The sequence below is a fragment of the Seriola dumerili genome, unplaced genomic scaffold (genome assembly GCF_002260705.1).
Source record: "Seriola dumerili isolate Sdu_G_001 unplaced genomic scaffold, Sdu_1.0 BDQW01000309.1, whole genome shotgun sequence".
NCBI lineage: Eukaryota > Metazoa > Chordata > Actinopteri > Carangiformes > Carangidae > Seriola > Seriola dumerili.
This window is the reverse complement of record NW_019174564.1, coordinates 1,267,626-1,293,332: the sequence shown is the minus strand read 5'-3', so window position 1 is coordinate 1,293,332 and position 25,707 is coordinate 1,267,626. Positions and strand designations below refer to the sequence as shown.

The following is a 25,707-nucleotide window of genomic DNA, read 5'->3' as shown; positions in this document are numbered from 1 at the left end:
TTCACCTCGTTTGTTTCAGTAGTATTGTTTTTCAAAAAGTCAGTTGAGAAATGCAATTGCGTTATCTTGGATGGACAACCTTGAACAGCCCTTGGCTGTCCCGGGGTCACAAACAGTATCATGAATGACATATTCATCCACTGCCTCAGGCCATGATCTCATCTAAAATCTATTAGGCTGGCTCTGATGGCAGCTCATCAGCAACAGTGACAGGTGAAACACTAACCGTGTCAATGATGCTAACACTGCAGCGATGCTCAAGCCCCACCCGGCATACATCAGCTTTCTATTAATAAACCAGAGAGTGGAGGGGAAACCCTTCTCCCTGGGTAAATGGCGAGACACGTTGCAAGCCATCTTCCCACACAGACCTGAACCCCGTAACCAAACGCCACCTGCGCCAGCAGCTACGGTAACACTGGAGTATCACCCCCTCTCTTATGTTTCCCACATCAGGGCCAGATTACGTGTCAGTGCGGGGGAAGTTGCAGCATGAGTTTCATCATATTATGCCATCATTCAGCTCACTTTCAGGGAGGGGCTGAGAAAAAAAGCGATGATGATGCTCGGTGGAAACAGTCGATTTACTTTGTTATTACCAGTCTTATCTGATATACTGTAGGAAGGCAGGCAAATGATTAAAATGTAAATAGCAGCGGTGCAAAATGAGATTAGAGGAGGATTCATTGAAAAGATGTGTTTACCATCTAATTTAAGAGCTGAACCCGAGCCAACGGCTTCTGGTCATTAATCCTTGTAGATTGAGAAGGGATACTAGATTGTGTCTGTTTCATGCCTCTCCAAATCACTTAAGTCTCCCCGCGTTAAAATACTTTAATCCTGATTGTGGATTGTCTGTGGTTCCCTGCATCTTTGATCTGAAACTAGAGGACAATCAATATGCACAATCTACAAGGCTATCTTAAGTTTCAACCAATCTCACGCAAAATGCTCAGATCACACAGGCCTGCACTTTCATGTAAGGGCCAAAGGTAGTATACACCATGGTGTGTACGGGAAGACAGCGCCACTGAAATATTCTCTTATGTTGTGTTGTCATTTCAAAGCGATCACTCTCCGGTGACAGGAACAAAGGCTGAACACTCCTGGCCACAGATTGTCCTTAAGAGCGGATGCTACAGTACATATCCTGTGAGGCTAATTCAGCAGCGCACACTTTGCACTGACAGCGGGGAACAAACACTGTGATTAACGCGTCTTTACATGCTGACACAAACGAAAGACAATTGCTTCTCTACCACATACATTGTAAATATTGCAGCGATGGTGGATGTGGAGAAGGCAATAAAGAGCAAAATGGCAGTTTCCTCTGTGGTAAATTTTGTCAAATGCAGCCAGTTCAATGTTGCCTATGTAAAACTGTCTACTGAGGTTACTCAGCCCTAGTCATTTTGAAACACCGTAAGAAGTAAGACTATCCAGGATTTCTAATATACTAAAGTAAAGAGAGACACAAGTCAGAAAAACAAAAATAATTTTGGACAGCAGAAATATACTTTTCCTCTTTCACCTTGTATCTTTCACCACTTTCAAATTTGCAATGAAATCTTGCAAGCTCTGGAGGGTTTAAACCCCCAGGTTAAAAAAGAAAAAAAAAGAAAACTGTGGCTTGGATGAAACAATTTTATACAAACTCAAGCTGTGCAAGTGTCAAACATTGTTTGAACCCACAGAAGTTCTTTCGTTTTCTGGTGGAGATCAAAAAGTTTCCAAAGATGCCAAATATGTTAGGTTGAACTTCAGAGAAATGTGCATAAAATGATGCACAAGACATCCTGAATATTTCCATGTGATGGAAATGGTGCAGCCATAAAAACATGGATGCTTGAATATTTTACCCATGTACTGCAGCTTCAATGAAGCATTGGAATAAGATGATAAAGAATTGGATCCTCTCAGACATATTGGGATAAGATGATTTCTTCAAACTTTAAAGCTGCTTAAGGGAAAATAAAAGGGGACAACTGGTGGTGGATATGATTGCAAGTTTATGCAGATGCAGAGATGTACAAAGGAAAACGACGAAACAATACAAATCCATTTACTTTTCCTGATGATTGATTTAGTTACACCAGACATCGCTATGGTGCGTAAGATGATACAGTAGGTAAACCACCTATGTGAGCGTCCCATACAATGTAAGCCATGCATGACTGAGGGCATCTATGAATTAATCACACAGCAATCCTCTGCTGTATAGCAGCTAATGTACACAGTTTCTCTCATCTGCCACCGACCTCTGCTTTTTTCCTCAAGCTCAAAGTGAAAATAACACTATAACCTGCAAATCCACCTCCACATGATACTATAGTGTCTGACCTGTAACCCTGTCAAAGCTATTTCCAGAGCCACTATGGTGTACCTAACAGAACTAGGTTGAGTTCCTGCTCATAAAAATTACATGAAGTTAACTTGACTGGCAGAAATATCTGTCTGAATTATGCATTGCATAGTAAACACTGAGCTCTGACAGTGTACTCCTTCCTGAGACGTTTCAGTTCAATATAAAGTGAACATAAAACACTGAGCTGTCCCTCGGGCACGGCAGTTAATGGTACAGAAGTCGTTTGGAGAAGTAAGGTGGACGACGGCGCCGCTACATTGATGCTGGCAGCTGAGGTTGTTAATGTGATGTTATGAGTTGTCTTTAAGTTATGCAGTCATGGCTCATTGATAATCCATATGTGGATGTAGGGAAGCATGTGGTGAGAGCGATTATAAAAATGAAAAGGGCTGCCAATTTGTGTGAATCGTTCATGGATGGATGGATTACTTAACAGGCCTACCGGGCACAGACCTGGGTGCCCCAGCAGTCAAAGGGCTCTTTATAGTTGAAGTAAGTGTTAACACATCTTGTTGGACTGTCACAGAGCGTAAGAGCAGGAAAGTCTTGATTCTGCGTGTGTGTGTTTTTAATCACAGTCTTTTACGATTGAGTATCTGCCAACCAAATCTAATCCAATGTTTGGTTTTGTTTATTTTTTTCCTTCACAGTACAGCTGCGCAGCGTGCTGAGGGTACAGAGATATTTTCAGGGCACGGATGGCTTCTCGTCATCTCCAATGTGAACTATACACTGAATTTCAGGCGGCGAATTTCATGGCTACAAAAAGAAATAAAACCAAGATGGAAAACTACAACAAGGAGAAAAATTGACTACGAAGAGGTGTAAAACAACAACAAGACATGTACAACCGCTGCAAAGGGAAAAATTATAAAAGAGACAACAAGAAATAGACGAAAACTTTCTATAAAGAGATGCAAAAAAAAAAAAAAAAACTACAGGAGATAAAGGCGATAACAATGAGATGCAAAACTACAATAAACGACACTTACGTTTTGCCTCTCTCTCTTCTCCTAAGTAGGAGGGTAAGGTGTCTTTTATTGTGCCCCAGGGCCTGTTGTCAAATAATTCATTGATGGAATCAAATGGTTCCTTCTATGGCATGCTAGTCTCCCCCCTTGCTCAATTCCCCTTCACTGATAATCGTCAAGATGGTGCAGTTTCTAAACCGTGTGCACTGCCTATGTGGTGCCATAAAATTAATGCAACACACACACACATACATATGCACACACACACACACACACACAAACAAAAAAGTAGGGTTGTCTTCAGTGAACCCCCTTCAGATTGACTGTACTCCCTTCTCTACTTTCCCCCACCAACTGTATGTGACAAATACAGCAGGTGAATACATTCCAATATGTCTCCACTCTCCTGAGGGAGGGATTCATTTTCCCAGCCAGGCACCAGAACACTGTGAGCCATGACAGCTTGCTCTCAGTAGTAGGCTTTTCATGGTTTCGGTTTTAAATCAGAGCACAATGGTGGAAACCATCCAGTTTCTCTGCGGTTACGCAACTAATTTCAATCACGCTGTTCACAGGTGTCAATTACAGCAACCTATTCTGCAGGTTTACAAGCCTCAGCGCCGTTTTAATGTGAGGCCACCAAATTACAGTGAGTGCTGCTTAGCGTGCATTCGTCTCAGCGGTACAAATGAACACTGCTCAAGTAGTAGTATTCTCATTTTCAGGGAACAGCAGAATTTAGTTAAGGAAAATTTCCCGCAGTGGTGTGCAACAACACTAAATGCACACACACGATCGAGGGACACACACTAATACACATACACAAGGTGAGCTTTCCACCCAGAGATGAGATTTGTATGTGCTCTGGGGAAGGGAGAAACTGTAGAAAGGGGGTTTTCTAATGCAGTTAGGGACTGCTGCACTGTTTCATCCAGCTCCAGTGGAGGACACACACCAGTCTGCAAGCCTCTGCTGTGGCCTCAGCTCATAGCCCATCATTTTCTCTGCTCTCCAGGAATGAGCAGAGGGAGAGGGACTGACCAGCGTTTAGACACAGGAAAAAACTGCATGTCTGAGTTAAGAAGGGCAGGAGCATGAACAGGACGGATGGATAGCTGAGTCAGTGATTTTGATATTGATCAAATTAAATGTTTGGAAAGTGAAATGGCTCGACATAATCCAAATTTATGCTGCAACTGATGATTACTTTAATCACTGAGTGATCTGTTGTGCATTTTTTTTAATTAATCTATTTATCATTTTGTCCATAAAATGTCAGACAGTTGTGAAATATGCCATTACCAGCTGCGTTATCCCTGTTTTGTCTGTGCAACAGTCCCAAACCCAAAGATGGATTCAGTTTAGAAGGGCGTAAAAAGCAAATCTTAACTTTTGGAGAAGGTCGACCCAACAAGCTTTTGGACATTTTTGCTTGATAAATGACTAAGTGATTGATAAATCTTCAAATCTGTTTCAGCACTAATCCACGTGCTTTTATTTTTGATTGGTTATTATGTTGATATTGCTTTATTCACCTAAGGCAACTGGGTAGTGGAGCAAGACAAGTTAGATATATATGATAAAACTGACAAGCAAAATGTCTAGTTTTGGCTTTGCTTGCTGTAGTATCCCCAGTTCCATCAGTTGAATTAGTCAAAATTTGCACAACTTTGTTGAATACCCCACATGACCTCACCTGCAACTTGTGTAACTTTATTCACATCTTCTTCAAGCAAGGTGTTACAGTTTTTTCCTCCACGTACATTGCATACCATTTACACTCGCCTTTCCTGTGCTCATCTCCAGGATTAATTATTTTGAAGTTGTCTTGCTGTGTTTGTGATGGAATTTGTCTATTTACATTAGCGCACAGGCTTACAACCAAGACAGACTGTGTCCTCACATTTCATGCTTAAAACCACAATCTCTAAGCCCCCCCACCCTCCTCCTCTCCAATCTGGTGTGGGGTGTCAGGAAAAAGAAACAGACCTCATGGCACAGTGAGCATAGAGACATTTGCTCGCTGCACGGTTTGACAGCAGCTCAACAGCAATTTGAATCTTCACAAGTTCGATAATGTTCTTCTCGTAAATTGCAGCCGTAAGCAGACAGCCCTTCAACTAGAGGACTCCCTGTTATGGCAGGTGTCTGAATTGCTGAAATATCCTTGAGGAAAGCACCGCCGGCTGCAGTAATGTTGTACAACAGCCATCCTGACGTCCACAGAGCATCACAGTAACCCCTGCTCCCAACTGCAATGAACATTTCATAATCTCCCCATCGCCTGGCTTTGCTGAAACAGTACAGAAAGGGTTAAAGTCTGCATCAAACAGTGCAGGCTCGGCAAGCATCATAAAATCCCATTTCATGGTCAAGCTGTGGCGCCACGGCACTGTTCTTTATCTGGGCTTGGGGTCAATAGGGAATCGATGAATTTCATTTCCCATCTTCATAGCTCAGCAACAGAAATTGACCAAATTCACTTGAGAACATCGAATGATTCAACAGATATAGTCCATGGCTGGATTCTGTGTGGCAGGCAGTAGGAACTTTTAAGCTTATCGAAAAAAGAAGCACCAATTATTCAAGATTACAATTATTCAATGTTTGAAATGTTTGAATCTGTCAACAAAGAATATTGTTAACAAGTTGAAAAAGATGTGCACATAGAGATATTTCTCATTGAGTAGTTACAGTATAACACAGTGAGGATCTCTATGTGCAGCTTTGTTTGCCACTGAGCAACTGTTCATGTGAGAAGATGCATAAAGCTTACACAAAACTCAGTTACGTTTATGGGAAGATTGCATTATTTCGACTCTCTTTTGTCCTGGGATTCATTCAACCAATAAAAATAAATTGAGAGTAATATATTCCTTTAAAGCATTTGGAAATGCTCTCTCTCTCTCACTCTCTCTCTCTCACAAGTTAATTTACTCATTTAAAATGAATCACCTAAAGCCCATTTGTAAACTTTTATTCTCATTTTAAAACATTTTAAACTTGAGATTGACCCCATAGTTTGGGGTTTCTCGAGAAGAAAATCAAATTTAACAGTTGAGTTTCTGCAGAGCCGTCCCATTTCATAATGAGCATGGATTTACACCAAATTCCCACCTCTGAAAGGATCTTACACAGCAAGATCTCCCTTTATTGCCTGCAGGACTGTAAACCTTTAAGCTCAATGAAGAACACTCTCCATTTATTTTCGCCCTCAGACATGGCTTACACCATCAATTATTCACATTCTACCATTTGCCAGAAGTGGGGAATTGAACTTGAACCCAATACAATCCTGGCGCAAACACAATTCATCAGTGATTTATAGCTTAAATTATAAAGCGCATCAAAAGAAGCCGCAAAAAAAAAAAAAAAAAGCGAAGTCCAAGTTTGGTTATGTGTTCTAAAGTTTGTTTGTACATAACAGCACAGCGTCAAAAGACAGGCAACATATGAAATTATAATGAGAACACAGCTGTCTTGATAGTGAACATGAGGCTTGTGTGTTTCATATGCGTAAGCCAATGTGCTTGGCTCTGTGTTCGACGAGTGAAGTCATGCTGAGGTCATGAATAAGAAATCACTTTCCACGATCTCATACATAAATCTAACAAAAAATAAATACAGTATGGGCTCAACTTGACTGGAGAATGAAGGTAACTAACGAGCCTAACTGGGGTTTTGTAAGGTATTGATCTGATCTAACGACATTAATCTTAACCTGACTGAGTGATTGAATGCATTACTTTCTCATTAAATTATTTATCTCAGAACACCACTCAACCATAATGCAATAGATTGTATCTGTATAGAAAAAAAAAAACTTCTCATTTTCTGTGCTGTTGATGGCAGGCAGATGCATTGTGACAGCCCACACATGCCCTTGAAATGTACATGTATTTTTTGCACTGTTCTGTCAAAGCAGATGCACCAGCAGCAGGAGCAACAGCCCTGCTACAGTGACAGGAGCCCACTCACAACTGCAGTGAAAGGCACTCTAAAGCCTCTGCAGTGACCATCCGCTCTGGAAAAAAAAAAAATCCTGACAGTTCTGGGTTAATGCAGGAAATAACCACCTGGATACAGGGAAGAAATCCAATACAGTCAACAAACATGCATGTGCTTACGGTTTACACAAAGGAACTTAAATCAACTTTCAGTGCCCTTCTCATCACTTATTTTGATATCACATTATATCACTATGGTTGACTGATCAGACTTGCAAAGCAGGGGCAATCAGTATTAGCATAGGTTATGCCCATGCAAGGGTTATAAAAGAGGCAGGCAATCAGAACAGCAGCATGTGAGGTGACTACATAGTGAGGCTGCAGGAAAGTAATGTTCTTCTACTTCTGTCTGGGTCAGTCATTATGGGACTAAAACTATATTTATGGTGTGCTTTCTTTTTCCAAATTCAGCTAATCCACTTATTGTAATATCGTAATTTTTTTTTTTCTTCGTTACTGCGATACCCTAAAATCTTTAGTTTTGGGGAATGAGCAATAGAGAGAGAGAGGAGAAATAACAACTTACCTACAGTTTTTTATGCACTTGAAGTTAAAGAACTCCAAATTTAGCCTGAGGACATTTTGGGCAAAAGGTGCCGACTGCATTTTCATATCAAAAATTTTACATTTTCAACCTCTCTCTTTCTCATTATTCCACCAGCTTTACCCGCCCAAACAGAGAGTCTATTTCAGCAAGTCCCAGCTTGCACCGGTCAGATTCGCTGAGCGCATTGATCGCTTTGTTAAAGGACAAGTAATTGTGGGCGAGTGGTGTGCTCTGATTGCCTCTGGGCTTCTTCAAGACCAATTTGTCTGCCTGTCACTTGAGGGCAGGGGCACAGAACCCATTGTGGGGCAGGGAAGGAGCCTGACGGGAAATGTGATCTCCTTGTGACGCGTCAAGTGCTTCCTCCTTGTCTGTTTGTGTGAATTTGCTTGCTGATGAGTGAGTGTATTTTCCCATTGCACTGCAACACTGGCGATCGATAATGAGGCCCCTTATGTTTGAGTTTGTGTGTGTAGCGTGGCAGGCTGTTGTTGCTTTAGAGCAGAGAATATCAGATGTGACTCACCCAATGTAATTTTGCAAAAAAATATGTGGGTTTTTTTTTAATTATCAAGTGTATCCATTTGGCAGCTGTGGAAATGCGTACTCCTGGATGTGTAAAGTACTGTAAAAATTATAGTGGTGAACTAAAGGCAGATTTCCCAGTTTTAACAGAGAGAAAATAAAAAATCAATAGTCTCTTCTCTAAGGCTTTATTTATTCTCCTTGATCCAAAGTAAACTGACACCTTTACTCAAGAGCAAATCACTTAATCAGCATAACCTCCTGAAAGCATCATTCAACATGCCAATACTATCCCTTCATGTAACACTCCGACACCACGAACAATCTATAACAAGCCAATGTGTTTCAACCTAAATGGAATTTCACACATCTCATCTGTGTCTTTCTCCAATAAAGCAACATGCCGTGAATGTATTTCTTCAGTTTGGCAGCACCTGCAAACACATTCTCTGAAAACCTCATCACAAAACATCCCGTGGCATCATCACCTCCACTGCGTCTTCCCTTCTTTAGAGCTTTTTCTGTGTGGTTGCTCCAGGCTCTGGATTTAGCCAGCCATTACCGAGCAATGCCCATTTTTCATGTGTAATGGGGTCCCTCCATTAAACATGAACCTGGAGGTGCTATCATTTAGCTTGGCGCCATCACTTCCACAAACCAGCAACAGATATTACACGAGATACAGCCAATGTGAGGCACAATGACAAAAGGTGAAATAAGATTTAGAGGGAAAGAGAACAACCGACAGCAACAGAACAAAGGGACAGATTTGAAGCTGTTCACATTCAACCTCTTGGTATCCTGCAGCTACAAGGCTGAATTCACCACAAGGGAAGCTAATTATCCTCACCCGTGGCTTTCTCAAGGTGAGATGTTAGGACATTCTTCTTCAAGGCTTCACATACTCTCTCTCTCTCTCTCCTTTGCACTTATGAATCATGAGGATTAATTTTTAATAACCTCCATTTTCACACCCTTCCATTCGCCAGTCCTCAAAAAACACATATTGGATCAAGTGCCATTTTTCATGCACGATATACTTGTGCACACAGGTTAGCAGATCAAAATCTGCACTTCTCATGGAACTACCATGGCACCATAAATCATCCTGAATATGTGAAGATATTTTGGTAATGAATTTTGGATTTTTTGAAAATATCTATCCAAGCCATTGTTGAGAAATGATCATGAGTTATGTGTAGTAAGTCAGTAGGGTGGGGCGATATGACTTCAAATCAATATCACGATTGGTTAAAAATTTTACCTCCAATATGATTATGGACATCAGTCCATCTCTTTTTCGAGCCAAGCACTCTTCATATCTCTTCAACAAATTGGTGGTGATACCTTTGGTCACCATCCATGTTCCATTCATTACTGTCTGGTGGTCATGAATGATAAGACCCAATCAGGAGGCGAGGGGGGTATCTGCGTCATTGTTTCCAAAAATCTCTGTCTCTGCCCGTCCAGCCTACAACGCAACCCTGGAGTTTTCAAACTAAAACGGGTCCAGCAGCGTTTCCAAAGGTCTCTATTTTAGGGGCTCGAAAACTCCAGAATAGTGCGGAAGCCAGGTGTAAACATAGCAACAGTGATGCGTTTTATTACTAAAATGTATTTGTGTGGATGTGGTCTGATGCTCAGTGTGTGCATTTGTGTTTGCGTCATTGATACCGCCAGCTTCACTTTCAGTGAACGTAGACGGAGCAGATGCATGTGACTAAATAAGAAGTAGTATTATTTAAGGGGACGGTTCATGGCGTTTCTTTTTGGTTAATTGCCAAGCCCCTATAGTGCAGTAATGTGCAATGCATATCGTAATGATGTTGTGTGTTAATTTAACTTGGCTGTCAAGCTGCACTAATCAACATTTTTATATGAACAACTCTGAAAAACTGACTGTAGTTAGTTAGCAACAAGCCTAGCAAAGCATTTTGCAGCTAAAGAGCTACATTGTCCCCCGGAGGTTGGTAGATGCCAAAACAGAGTTAAAAAGAGAGTGAATATTACAACTAATTGAGGTTTAACAGTTTGATAAACTCAGAAAATAGCACCTCTGGAAACTAATGTATCTTTCACAACCAGGAAATGACATTTAAGCAAAATCGTGATGCCGCAAAAAGTAAAGTTCACAGATATCCGCTCTCTTATCCCAGTAGATTATATCTAAGACATTGCTGAGCTCTAAATCTATGCACATGGGGAATATGTGCTGAGGTTTAAAATCAGATAATAACAGAGATTTGAGACAACCAGGTTGGTAGCGACAAACGCTCTCCATAATATCTTATCAAAACCCATGAGTGTCTGATTACACAGACAATACCAGTGTGAAACATGGCAGAGAAATTGAGCCTCCTACTGTACCACACTGAAACCCCACACCACTACTCCTGCAGGATAGACAATATCAGCCTCCCCAAGTGGGCCTTGTCTTTGATGGCACTTTCCATCAGCACAATGTGGAGTACCCTGCTTCAGTGGCAGCCACTGAGAGCACACTGGCACTCAATATTTGCCCTTTACGTATGAAGTCACTGCTCATCAGTCCGCCTAAGTGAAGTGACAGACTCTAAATCAGAAAGCTAATGAAAAGTTAAAGCAGAACTCTAATAAAAATTCATAAAGGGCAATCTGAGGTGGGAGAATGTAAAAGTGGGCAAGTATGCTAATTTGATTGAATTGTGCTTCTACCTTACACAATTAAGGATTTCAGAATAAGGCATAGGTGTAATACATTATCCCAGTCCTGATATCGTTACAGTTAGGCTAATACTAAGACAGCAGACACATGCATAAATGCATGCAATACTCCACAATGCAGACATTTGTTGTAAAGTTGCCTCTGGTAATATTCAAAGAAGGGAAATTATAATACATTGCATAGTAAGTGAAATGTAATCTCAAAGACAGATGGGTAAAACTACCTGCTGTGATGGGATAGTAATGAGGAATGCACTTGCTTTTAATACAATTCCTTAGTTGCTTCTTGCTTGGGTACCCCACTGCTCAGGCCTAATTCAAATATCTTTTAAATTTCTCTTTAATAGCAGCAAGCAAACAACACAGTGGACCACACGTTGTCCTCTCTTCGAGGTCTAACCAAAGGTTATGTATATTTTATGTCAGCCCAGTGAGGAAATCTACATTTGCTGCAGTGATGAGTATGCATTGAGATTTTGCATTCATTTTCTATCATACAATATAGCAACATCAAGCTCATTAATCTTCTTTATCATTTCAGTGCGGCAGATGCATATATGCATCAATTACCTGTCAAAAGGCAGATTAATGGTTGTATGAAGGAGTTATTCGATGACTTCCAATTCACTGTTTTCTCACTAAAGCCAAAGTAAGCTTCAGAAATAGATGAATGACACTATTTAACTACCACACATTGATTCTTTTGCTGATCACAGCATAAAAAAGGGGAATCTAGGAATATATGGGACTACTGAAGGTAGGATGAGTCTTCCTTTTATATATAGAGAAAAAGTCTTTCGAAAAGTAACTGATACAGTATTTTAGAAAACCATATTCTACACTACATTCTCCCCGATACTGTACACTCAATTCACTGAGACAATTCACCACATTCATCTTTTCACGCACTTCTCTTCTCCTATCATAAAAACATATTGTCAACTCATATAGTGAACTTACCACCATGACAAGGAGTAAAAGGGTCTATATTTATGTGTTTCTCAAATGTGATTTTGAGCTGTGAGTTGTCACAGTCATATAAGATGATTATAAAGCAAACATCTTGAACTGACCCTCAAGGCCTGTTTATGCCAAAGCTTTGAATTTTGCAGTAGCAGAAGTCTGAGTTCAAACTTATCTTCTGCCTCAGTAGATAAACATTCATCTGAGATGATGGGGACAGTTAGGGACAGTTTTCATTTGAATGATGCACTGCAAATGGTGCATCACAGCAGCTACCACAAATATCGAGGAATGTAATGTGACTTTGCTTATGTAATTATTTTTCATTTGGCTGCAGAAGCTGAATCCATGTCTCTGTCAAAGCTTCACGTTATATTTAAGTTTGAGTTGATCCTGTTCACATGAGTATGCTTGAGTTTCTGCATGTACACAATCAAGGCTGCAAAATGTTCTTTCTGTGCTTGCATTAAAGTATAATTCTCATTTAATAATCTTTGTTACTATTTTTCCATTGCTTTCTGTCTTATCTGTTAATGTTGGCATGGAAGAATGGCTGGCTTCTCTGGCAGAACGGCCACCTCAGAGAATAGTTTTTCTGGCTCATTCCTTGGCATCAAGTGACACATTTCACAAAGGACATTAGGAATATGGGAAGCAAATATTGCTTTGTCTGCATTTCTATTTACTCCTTCAGCTTTTCTACCTCCGCTCCACTGGCTCCACTCGATTTACTGTAGCAAGGCTCAAATTACACTTTGTCTTTCCCCACAAACAGGAAACTGTTTTTTTTTTTTTATTGTCTGTAAGACATTAAAACTTTACACTACATGACAGGAACCCCCCAGGCAGAACAAGAGGAGATTCATGCAAAAAAGACCACGTCAACAACTACACAGATTCTGTTGCTGCTGTGATAACTTCCCAGAGGTGTACAACCTTTCCTTGTGGTAGTATAAACTGATATTAGCCTTTAAAGTCAAGGATGTGTTATTCAAACAGGGCTTCCTGGATTGCATTTTATTGTCTCATCAGTACATGAAGCAACATGCCCAAACATAACCAGCTGTGATGGTTGTTTTGGCCTGAATGCCTCGTAAAACTACAGCAAGGCCGCAATGCAGTTATTGTCACAGACTAAGCCACAAATATCTTTCTGTTTGCACTTCCCTCGAGCTGTCTGACCTGACAGACCAGGCTCAGACCTGATGTGACCTGGCTGTCAACGTTCCCGACAACAAAATTCTACCTGCCACAGAGAGATACAAAATACATCATATACTGAAAACGTGTGGCTTTGCATACAAATGAGAGTTTATTTTCAGTTGGTCATCTCTCCTTCAAAGAATATAGAAATCATCATCATCATGGTAATAGGCTGCACCGAATTAAATCAATGCTAATCCATCAATCAAACCTTTACCATCCATCCTTCAATCCAACCAATCCATAATCGAGACCATAACTAGCAATTCATTGTCATCAGTAATATAATTTCATTATTCAGCAATGCCACATAACTGTGGATCTGTTGAAAATTTTACACTGAAATAATTTTCAACAGAAAAACAGATCGGAGGGAAAAAAAAAGGCACAGATTTCCTTTGGGGGCAATGTTTAATCACAGAGGAGAAGGAAAACGACAGCAGGAGGAAAAATAGGGCGAAGAATCTGAATGGAGGGACAAGAGCAAAAGGGTGATCCATCGTTATTAGGTACAAATCCAATGTATCAAGCAGCCCGTCAGAGGCAATAGAATGGTCATTGTGATCTGTGGAGCAGTGTGCATGAGAAGATAGGCCCTCTAACTGTGTTGGCTGGATCTCTGTGATTGCTGAGGCAGAAGTACTGTAAATGGCAAACACAAATACCTTTTCCTCTGTTGCTTTGCATTTAAATTGAATTTGCGATGTTTTCAGTGGTGCGCGGAAGACGCAGGAGACTGAAAAGAAATTTTAAATGACATCTAGCTCCCAGGGAGGATGCTCCATCGCTTGACGTGTCATACATCACCTCCTATACTCTTTGCTACATTCACCTGCAACCATTTAAACTGTTTTGGGAGGTATTTTGCAGTGTCACATCCGAAGGAAACAGCTCAGCAACCTGTCTTACCCGTTCCACAATGTGATGATGAGGAACTCTTAAAAAACGGCTGTGAAAGTTTAGCTAAACTGTGGCAAAAAAAAAAAAACTGTCACCTCACATCATTAAACATTTAAGATGCTGTGATCGACCTGGCACTGATTAGAAATGACCGCTATTCATTACAAAAGACACTATTGGCAGTCTCTGAAGTCATAAATCAGCAAAAATGATCTAACCAATACATCACGGTGTCCCAACCACGCACAGATCCAAGATAGCTTTACAGACATACTCATGAATCAATATGCAACATGTATGGGGCTGCATTATTCTTTTAAGGTCCAATAAATACACCAGATGTCTTACAAGAGATTAAAAAAATGGCTGATGCGAATATAATTCAATTATTCAAGCTGTGATCATTTATAGAGGCATGCAGGGGAGGGGGGTCTTGTCCAGAATTTTGATGATAGGAAGCATGCAAATGCTAGTTTTGAGGGGTGTGACTGAGTACAAAGGGATGTAATGAATCGCTGCTCTCAAGAAAATTGCTTGCATGGATTTTGAAATGAGTGACAGGGAAAAACAGGGTCACTAAACTAATGAAATAGGTAGTGGTACAGCCACACACATTGGCTTTTACAGGGCCGCTTACAGTAAATAGAAAATATGAATAAAGATGTAAAGAAACAAAACAGGAAGCCTGATGGAAACATCCCCATTTAATTCTCATAATGGTCCAGACACACCTGTCAAAATAAAAGCAAATTTCACACCTAAGCACTCATAAGGTTGGAGACAGAATACTGTATCTGAACCAACTTAATGTTATTTGAAGAACAAATTAAAGTTTTTACTCATATTCATAGACATATCCATATACATGCTGAAATAATAACACTAAACCCACAGAAAAAGGACCAATGAAGCAAACAAAACAACACATTAGGCTCACTCCCACTAATTTATCCATTAATTTGTGTCTCCTAATGGAGGCATTTGAGCTCCTTCGTTATGCTTTAGCAGTGATGTTACACAGGGGAGGGCCCTCTTGTTTACACCTGTCTGGTGTTGACACAGAGGTAGCCAGGTAAGTAATGAGGCCAAGGGTGGATCTGTCTGCAGAATGATGGAGAAGGAGCTCCATTTTCTGCATGGCCGTCCAGGACTTGCTCTGCCAAAGAGAGTGAGTGATTACTCCGGTTTACAACAGAGGTATGAGGAGTTGATGGGGGGGGGGTATGTGTATCTGGGCTCAATCTTGCTGCCTTCCCACATTGGCCATGACTCCCAGAGACCAGACTGTAATGTGTGGCCAGGCTGTAGTGTCCTTGACATAGAGCTTATATTAGTCGAGATCATGGATTGAGTGCCGAGGATGGGCAACAACATTCTGGTCACACAGCAGCACTTTATCCTCTGCACCTTGCAACACCCACAAACTAAAGCTGGGCCACTGCCTTTACACCACAACCAGAAAAACCATTTATGAAGCAAGTTCATGTTCTCCGCTTGACCTCTGGAGCAGTTGATATCACTGAGGCTTTTCAAATTAAATTGTGCGCAATTCATCCCAAAGTGGAAAAATAAGCAATATAAAAAGAAAATGTATGCAAGCAATATACCAGGGAAATATACGCATTGACTGAAATTGACCTTTTTGAGAATATACATGCAATACTGATGCCACACTGCAGCTATTCTACACTGCAGTGCCTCAGATGCCAATAGTACTGTGGTATATCTAAGCAAAAACAGCAAGGGGTGCAAGGTACTTACACTCACTCCATGGGACTATATATATATATAAATATATATATATATATATATAGAGAGAGAGAGAGAGAGAGAGAGAGAGAGAGAGAGAGACAGAGAGAGAGAGAGTGAGTGTGTGTGTGTGTGTGTATTCTCTCTTTTTTTTTTTTTTTACCTCTTTCATGGCCAGCTAAGGACACAAAAGGTTGGCTTATAGTCAATGACTCACCAATGTGAGAGACAAACCGTTTCCACAGTGGCAGAAGCTCACAGTGTGTAATTAAGACGTAAAACACAGTTTACTCTACCTGCCCTGATTCAGAATGCTCACACACACTTTGTTTTCCTGACACAGCGCACTTCATCAACTTGGTCGCTGAAACAAAACCTCGCCAGGAATAATAGCTTTTGTACAACATTATTAGTACCTGTCCAAAACTGTAGAAAAACCACTCAACGGCAAAAACATTTTCAGTGATAATTTATCCAAACTCATGAGTCACACAGGGAAAGCGCTGCATGGTGAAAATGTCAAAAACTACAGTTTGTGGGAATAATAGTCTGTCATTTACATCCTGCCTCTTGTCCATCTTTTCATTGCCTCCGTGTATCCAGCCGTTTGACATTTTCGCGCAAACCTCCGCTTTCAGTGAGGGAGATTGATCTCTTTGAAATTTCAATCTGCTACCAATCAAGTAAGACATGGAAACCATTTGTGAACAACCCTTTTCATCAGCGGAGCCAAGCAACACCTGAGGAAAATGAATTATATGAAAAAGAAAAACACAAAAGGCCCAGATTCCTGCGGGACTGCAGCAAGAAAAGTCTCTTAATTAAACATGATGTGTTCAAAACAAGAGCTTCTACTTTTACTTTCAGCGCCCACTTGGACATTACCAAAAATACTACCAATGTGATTTGGGCATGATTCCTGCATGATGAAATGGCTTATATCGAAGAGCATATTTATGACACTAAGTTTATCTTGTTTCCCTTGAGTCTCCACTCTGACCCTCAAAGGTCTATTGATTCTCCCTTTGTTGGCAGGGAGCTGGAGCAGGGTTGCAGTCAAAGTAATTGCCAGCTAACAGTGCATGGAGAGGACATTGTCTTTCGTAACGCAGGACGTCTGGGGCAGAGGGTTCACTTTTCGTGAAAACGCAGCCAAGGCCAATGACGGAAGACAACAGTTTAAACAACGAGCCTCAACGGGACTTTAAAATGAAGTGATTAACAAATGTGAGGCGGGAGCCGAGGTTGAGCAGGGGAGGACAAATGGGGACGAAAAGCTGGAAAGAGCAAGCAAAGGAAAAATATGTGATAACTGAGGGAGGAAAACTTTTTAATTTAAGTTAACAATAGTAATGATTACTTGAGGGAGAGTCAGAGCAGATAGAAAAAGTGCTGGGTAATAGAACAATTCTCCGAGGTGATAACGACAATGAGGTAAGAAAACAAATCTACGCCAAACAAATTAAGATTCGTCCTAATAGTCTGCAATCTTAAAGGACGCTGTCTTGTTTTGGCAGTTCTTTACCGTTGTTTAGCTTTGCTCCACTGAAGTTGCTTCTTTATTTCCCTCCAACTTATAAAAACTGTGGTTCAATGACTCTCTACTTCTTTTGTTTTTAGTTTTTTCACTGATACCATCCCATGGAGTTAGATTTCTTGCTGGATTCAGCGAGCACAGTGATAACTCACACACAGCAGCTCAACCATGACCACCCAACTAAAAATAACCCAGTCATTCTTTCCACTCACAAGGACTCTCGTATACAAACATTAGTGCAAATGGGAAAACTGATTACACAGTCTAGCAAGGGTGAATTTAAATGGACAGTGTCACAGGATAACCACAGGCCGGTGTCGAATGTGCATACAGGAAAAATGAAGGGGAAAATGTAATCCAGGCAACCTGAAGGGAGAGGTGGGTGATGGTGAACCGACTGATACCAGCACAACTGTTGCTAATGTGTCAGTGCACATGTGGTTTGCAATTAATTTATTATTTCCATCCAATTTTACCATTTCTTTCTTCTATCTCAACCAGACTGTCAATTCGACTATGGGGGCAACCCACCAATTTTACAGATGAAAGTCAGTTTAGTCATCATGAGGAGTACTACCCCTGTGCAGGGAGGTTTTTGAAGTCTTAAGAAAATAACACTGATGACATCATCACTGTTTGGGCTTTGGAGACTACTGAATTTTAACTGAAAGCCTGTGTTCCAAAACTGAAAGTTCGATATGAGGATTTATCAGGCCATACCATCAGCATAGCCCCTTGTGTTACTGTCAGTTCTGACGCCAGCTAAAGGTCAGGATATCCCAGCTGCTTTGATTCTAATCAATGTTGTTTTAATCATCCCCAACCTTATGGAAGAAAAATACTAAATAGCTTGAGAGTCCCTTAAATTGGGTTTGTAGTTTCTCTGCTGAATCATAATCCTTTCATGGCAAATGCAAATAAAAACAAAAACCACACCATCCTTTCAGCAAACAAGTCTGCTGGAGTCGAGATATGAGAGTGTATCATACATAAAAATTCTGACTCGGAGTCCCTTGACACACAAAGCCTTAATCACTCTGTTCAACTAAGAGTGTGACATTTCTATGAGAAGCTCATCATTACCTAATTATTCATTTACATCTAGTGATTAATAAAAATGTACCCAATTGCAGTGGTAGTAATGGACAGAGGGATTTCTCTGCAACCACTGCAAGAATGGTGTCTGAATGACCACAATTGAAATTAAGTGTTTTTGTCTGTTTGTTTGTTTGTTTTTTGGCAGGGGGACTTCTATGGAGCAGAAGTGATGGAGGAGGGATGTAGGGATGATTTAACCTTGTAATATTTCATGTGCAACCACTTCCCAATCCTGTCCTCACTAACAATAAGAGAGGTCAAAGGATATTTCCACTATGGTTTTCCTAAGAGTTGTAGTCTGAACTAGCCGATGACATTCATTTTCCACTACAGTGAGCACACTCTCCTTCTCCTCCTTTACATAACACTGGCCCAGATAGTCTTTCAGCACTTAAGCAGGCCTTGACAGGCTGTCACTCATTTTCAGTAAGGCAATGGAGGATCAGAGTGGACCAGGCTGGGGTTTAGCTACTGTAGGACATCATCGGTAAGTTTCGGTAATGCTCACAATGTAGCTACGCACTGTGTGTACCGCCCCAATGAGCCAAGGAATCTGTGCTGCTCTTGTGTTGGACGACAACACAGCAGCAGAAACCAGAAACCAGGAGAAGGCTGGGACACTGTGAAACAAAGACTCAGTGAACTTGGCCTGCTAGGAAGCTGATATTGATACAGACATCACAGTCAAACGTCTTCTTTCTACTCTTGCCAAAAGGCAGTCAACCTTGGGAAAGGGGTCATGGTGAAAGGTCACAGTGCAAGGTTAAAAGAAAACTTTTACTCGATGACACCGATACTTGCTCTTCTTTTTCCATTATGTAAGAGGCTTGGCAGAGACGCTTTGATGTTCCGGATCACTACAACATCCTAATCTGTTGCTCCAAGTCGGGCTGCGTTAGACATCAACAACACAATGCGGATCCTCATTAGTTCTCTCTCAAGTATTTATGAAACTCCAGGAATAAAAGGTACACAGAATGCTTACCTCTACGTGTTCTCAAAGGAAGTTTTGTCAACACAGTTACAACAAATACCTCCCTAAGGATGATGGTTATTTAATTGTACCACCATCCATGTTTTGCCTCTTCATCTGAAAGTCAACTGATATCTATTTTCAGCCAATGCTCCCTTTTGCTTACAGTCATTTTCGTTTTATGAAGCTTTCTCTAAGAATCTCCTTTGCCAGGTAGACAGTGAGGAAATAATGAGACCATATTTTGCAGTATAGATAAATTTGGGAGTACATTTTCAACACAGGGAGTTAAATTCATCATAGGATTGTAAGCAAACTGTAAGTAAGCAATAATGTCTGGCACAGCATGAACACAAAGATCAAGCTTCAGACTGTTATACACACAGATGCTTGTCAGGTGAGCCAAGCAGATGCCATGTTAGTTCACTGGGTGTTAAAGGAAACATTATGCAACATGGTTAGCCATCTGTTATTGTTGCGCCTGTCCAAACACGATGGGAGAAATGTTCAGCTACAGACAGATTCAACACTTTATTCCAGAGCATAAAAAATAAGTGCCTTTTTGTCATCTTAGTGGAGTTAATTATTTAGTAAGTAGTAAGTAAAATATTGGATGCTCCCTTGGTCATTCTGTTCTACTTGAATATTACTCTGAGCTCTGCAGAAGTTGCAAAGGTCCATAACCTTTACATAGTATGTGTGTACCCTTGTCTGGGCTGCAGGGACTCACTGTACATCACAACACAGTCTACTCTAAACCACAGCCGATCTCTTGCCATTGAGAGCGGGGACACCGCTGCACAGACATGATGCCAGTGCAACCTGCCTGTGGGTATCAAATATTCAGTGTTTGGTCAGGGATTATGGGCTTTGAACGTGCTGTCCTCATGGGACAGGTGGAACATGACCTGCTAATAGCCATCAGGAAACCAAAGAGAGGGAAACAAAGACGGGCCCTCGCGTCATTGGGCAGGCCCCCCCACACATGTGCTCATAGGTACATACTGAAAAGTCACAGAGTGCATTTTTCATCATTGTCTTTTAAGCATGGATTAAATGTGTGGTTCCCAAAAACAAACACCACCGGTAACTCATCATTTGGATTGTCAAGAAAACAAACAAAACAAAATCGAATTCAGCTGCTTAAGCAATAAAAAATTAAACATCTGGAGAGGAGAGAAAAAAAATGCTTGTTTGGCATTTACTGCAGCCTAACACGCTCAATAATGATTTGAAAGCTCAAAGACTTTGCAATCTTTCATCATTGTTGCTACATAAAGAACACAGCCAGAGAAATCATCATCTCTGAGTCAAAATACTTGAAATCAATACAAGCTGGTTACAATGCTCAGAGGCTCATCAAAGCTTGGATCCGCGGGAAAAAAAAAAGTCATACCAAGCACAACTTTTGCCAGTCTTCTTACTAAAAGCTGAGAGGAAAGGCTGAAAGGGCATGTGCTGTGATGTCAAACGATATGCTTGGAATCAGTTGCGAGCATGTGAGCCTGTCCTGATGAGAAAAAAAGGATGATGCATTTCAGAATTTAAAGCACCTGACAGCCAAACACTTCAACTGTGAAGATGGGGAGAAAGATCTCAAAAGGTATCCATAGCGAATGGCAGATTTAGAGTGTATCGCAATGCAACAGGTATGAAAAAGACACGTTTTAAGCACTGCACAACTGAGGGCATTAACAACATAATGAATGGACATTGAAAATGTGTCTTTTGAAAGGAAGCAGCATAAATCACCCAGTTTTAGGACGTCTCAATGATCCTGATGGATACTCTGGTGGACATGGAGCTCTCCTTGCTCGTCTGTCACAGAGGCTGTGTTGGAAACGTTGGAGGAGATGGAGATTTCCCCTGGTGTGAGCAACAAATAACTTTCTGCTTTTCAGTATATTCAGTATGTGCTGACACGGCTGTTTGTTTTCTAACCTGGGAGGCATGTGCATCACTGATTTGTCCTCCCCCCCAACAGTTGAGAAATTCGAGGCCTACTGGGCAACGGTAGTTGCATGAATATGAATGGTGGCCTACTGTTTCCAATGCGTCTCTAACACAACTGTGCATGTTCACTAAGTCTTTTTTGAGTAATACATGATTCCCTGTGCTCACTGAAGACATCAGATTAACTCTGTTATAATAACTTCATATCACGGCTAGCATTACTGCCGTGTTTACAGGGATAATGATGCCATATTGGACCTTTAACATACATCTGTATTGAGAATAAGCCTGTGTGGGCAAAACTCATCCATGACATTACAGATGTGATATACAGTAGGACCTGACCAAGGCTGTTCTGTGACATCACACACATTACCCTCGACCTACACTATGTGTTTGTGCTGGTCTTGGCAACTAAGTGATCAATGAAGCAATGACTGCGAGTCTGTTCTAGGACAATGAACATCTCAATTAAAATCCCATGGTCTGCTAAGTGACTCCATCCATCATTTGCTTCCCCTGGTCACCTAAATACGGCCAAGCCAGCTTTGCTCTGGTCAAACTCAATTTATATTAATCTGCAGCACAGACTGTGTAAGATAAGTTAATACAATGTGTTTATAGAGAAATGGATCTGCTCAAGTGGAAATTGTCAAATGAATGATTGGTAATGGGTTTTATAATTATGCCTCTGCACCGCCGACAGCCATGGACGGAGACATTATGTTTTTGGGGTTGTCTGTCCCATTCCCGTGAACGCAATATACCAGGAACATCTTCGGCGAATTTCTGCAGCAAATCTGTCACAAACGTAACTTGGGACTCAAAGAAGAACTGACAAGATTTTGGGGTCAAAGGTCAAGGTCAAAGTGACCTCAGCAAACACGATTTTGGCCATGACTCAAGAATTCATGCTCTAATTACAACAAAAATTCCCACAGATGTGTAATAGTTTGAAATGATGAAGTGATGACATTTTATATTCAAAAGGTCAAAGGTCAACTTCACTGACATCATCATGTTCTGCAATTACACTTAATACCATATTGTTAAAGTCCTTCAAGGTCTTCACTACTTATACTGACAGACATGGATGTAAACAGCAGCCTGACTTGTTAGCGGAGGCATAAAACCACAAGGTGGTAATTCTAGTTTTATATATGTCATGTCTGTATCTAGACATTAAGCTGAAGTTGAACCATACTGTATGTGGTAAAGAGGGTTTTATTCACCAACATCATGCTTATATGTTGACATGGCCAATAGTGGTCAGAGGAGCTTAACAATGTGGCTTGTCAGAGCATCTGAAGAAATCCAAAGATGGACAAAAGGCTACAAGTACTTCTGGTTTCAAACTAAGACTCTCAAAAATGCAACTGAATCAAAGTTTCTTATGACATACATTCCACAAATTAAAAATCCACCTGTTGTCACTAACCTTCTGTACTGAACATATCCGTCATACTTGTATGGAGATTATGTTCAAATCAATATTTGATGATCATAGAGTTTCATGGTTTTGTCCTGAGGTTCAGAATAGCAGCCAAACTAATATTCTTCAGACAATGTTGTCAATAATAAAGACTATGTTTCTCTAACTCAGCACATGTGCAGTAATTGAGCTCAGTCCAAAGGGAAATATGCCCAAGTCTTGTATTTAACATGATCAATAATTAATGGGGCCTGACACTGACATTAAAGACCACAATTTTGCACCCAAACAAACACTATAGCGCAGCATAAAGCAAGACCACATTTTCATCAACCACAGCTTTGAGGGCACTAAAGTAAATTACTCCTGAACATACACTAATCATGTTATCAACACGTGGGAATTGCAATGTGACCTTAACAACCTGTCGGTAGCTATGGAAACCAACAGTATACTCCTTTGGGCAGACACTGTAGATGGATTTCTCCAAGCTTGGTGTCTCCCACGAGTATATATTCATAAGAATGATTGGAAAACTGAAGCCATCTCCACCTTTAATAGGACAACCCATTGATGGAGCGACTACTATAGCTGCCTCCAATATTCCCCACTTCTTCTCTCTGTCTCTAAGGTCAAGGAGACTGTGGAAAGTAGGCCATGGCTGTGTGGACATATTCTCGACATGAACAGCTTAATTTTGAAATCCCTTCCTTTAAACTGGCGAGTCTTTTTACAAAATACAAAAAGGCTTTGAAAGGAACTACGCCTAGTAAAAACATTTAAAGGTCTCACATGTTCAGAAGCATGTTGGAATTCATTAGCATGTTCATGTATCACCTCTCTGGGGCTTCGCACCATCTCACTCATGCGGCGTGATAATCAACAACCTTCTGAAAAGCGAAGCTCAGCTAACACAGGAACAAGACAGGAGCCACATAAGACAAGAGCGTCAATGTGTGCTCACGGTGTAGTCACCATCTGTACAGTTGACCAGTATAAAATGCCACACAGTGCACTGGAAGACACAAGAGGAAGCAAACCCACCACAGTCTGCACTGACTTTTGTAAATAATACTTAGCATCAGTTTGATGCATACCAATAACCTGGTAACCTTTATCCCTTATTGAACCCTTCATGGAGTAATCTGCTAGTAATCCCCTATAATCCAAGATTTAATCTTGTTAAACCCATTGATTCACTATCTGTCTTATTAGAAAAGATCTTGGTGTGTGTGCGCGGAACAAAAGGGAAACCAAAATCTATTACGCTGTGCAGCATGATACAGATGCAGAAATACTAATGAATAATGCTGTGTGCGTGCACTGTATACAACCACCTGCTTCTGGGGTGGTGGTGGTGGTGGGGTGGGGGGGTGGGGGGTGGGGGGGTGTCTCATGAAGATTCAGCATCAATTTACTGCTCCACATTACTTTCTCCATACTAAATTAAGACAAAAGTACCAAAAAATGAAAAGTGAGCTGAAAAAACTCAAGTAGACAAGAGGATCTGTACGCTACATAGGTTAAAATTAAAACTGACTGAAAAATGCTTTTAACAGCCAAAGACTGCAGGAGAAGCTGTTACATCACATTTTTTCACTTTAAGGATTTCACCTTTGCCTCCAGTCATAGTCTGTCACTATGTTTTGCTTTTTACACTTACACATGCACGCACACACACACAGAAATCATGACGCGGGGTAGGTTATAAATTCAAGCCACGCTGGAAGTCTTCCCAATTCTTCAGCTGCGTCTGCAGGCATAAATAGAGTGTATACAAAACCTAAATACTGTGAGGCATTGATGGTATGCAAGTGTCCTAACAGAGCCTCAGGTGTCAAATGTCAACTTTATAATGAGAAACTGTTATCAAAACATGAATAGAGAAGTTAGAACCAAACTGCCAAGAGGATAACACAAAAAAATCTCTGCAGATTTAAGAGAATCAACCGCAAATGGAAACACGCAGGAGGGCGAAATCCGCATCTCAAAGTCCACCAGGAGTCTTACCGGTGTTGAGCGTGCCAGTGATGAGTCTGAACAGGTACTGTGCGAACTTGAAGATCTCCCGCTTGCACCTTTTCCTGCAGCTCATCTTTGCTCCTTGGGGAAGGGGGCTTTGAAAAGGTCAGCACTAAAGGAGGACTCTGATTTCTGGGTTAAAAAAAAAAAAAAAAAAAAAAAATCCAGTGATGCCTTTCACTTTGACAAAGTCCAACGACAAGGCAAGAGTCCTCTTCTTCTCTTCTCCGCTCCTCTGGCTGTGTCAGCGTGGCCCTTGTGTTTGCGTGTGGCTGGAGTGATGATCATGAGTGAGTGGAAAGCAGCGAGGGGGACTCGTCTTGCGCGCGTGTGGCTGAGTGTATATATGTATCCGGGCTCCTCTGTTGCGCAGCTCCAGGGTAAGGCTGTCTGATCAACACAGGGATGTTGTGTGCTCTCTTGTCAGGTCATTAATATTTGCTTACCGGCGGTTTACCTCCTGCTCTCTGGGGAAGGTGGGGGGACTTCTCTCAGTCTCTTTTTCCTTCCTCCAACACTCAATCCTCCTCTTATGACTTTTCCTGCAACTCCTCTGAGCAAACACTCTCCTGTTCTTCCTCTGTGTTACTACAGACTACTCTTTTGGCTTCACAATACAGTGGTTATCCAATCAGTCTCTCCCTCTCTCAGACACAAACAAACACACACTCCCACACTTGATCTCGTAGTGCGCCTGCTGCTCGCTCTACTCAGCACCATCTGTGGATGTTTTACCCTCACTGACGGTTGCCATGGAGG

At 41.1% G+C, this 25,707-nt stretch overlaps 1 protein-coding gene across 2 annotated transcripts in view; it reads right to left on the bottom strand.

The window, feature by feature from the left end:
* kcnip4 (potassium voltage-gated channel interacting protein 4) overlaps positions 1-25,707 on the bottom strand; it is a 112,660-nt gene that overhangs the window by 61,513 nt on the left and 25,440 nt on the right. Inside the window, exon 1 of one of the 2 annotated variants that reach the window (XM_022758819.1) lies at positions 24,937-25,068. The exons of the other annotated variant lie outside the window; for it this stretch is intronic. Coding sequence (XP_022614540.1) covers positions 24,937-25,021 — 85 coding nt within the window. The 5' untranslated portion in view covers positions 25,022-25,068. Of the gene's footprint in view, positions 1-24,936; positions 25,069-25,707 lie in introns of those variants that run through there. 2 annotated transcript variants of the gene reach the window in all.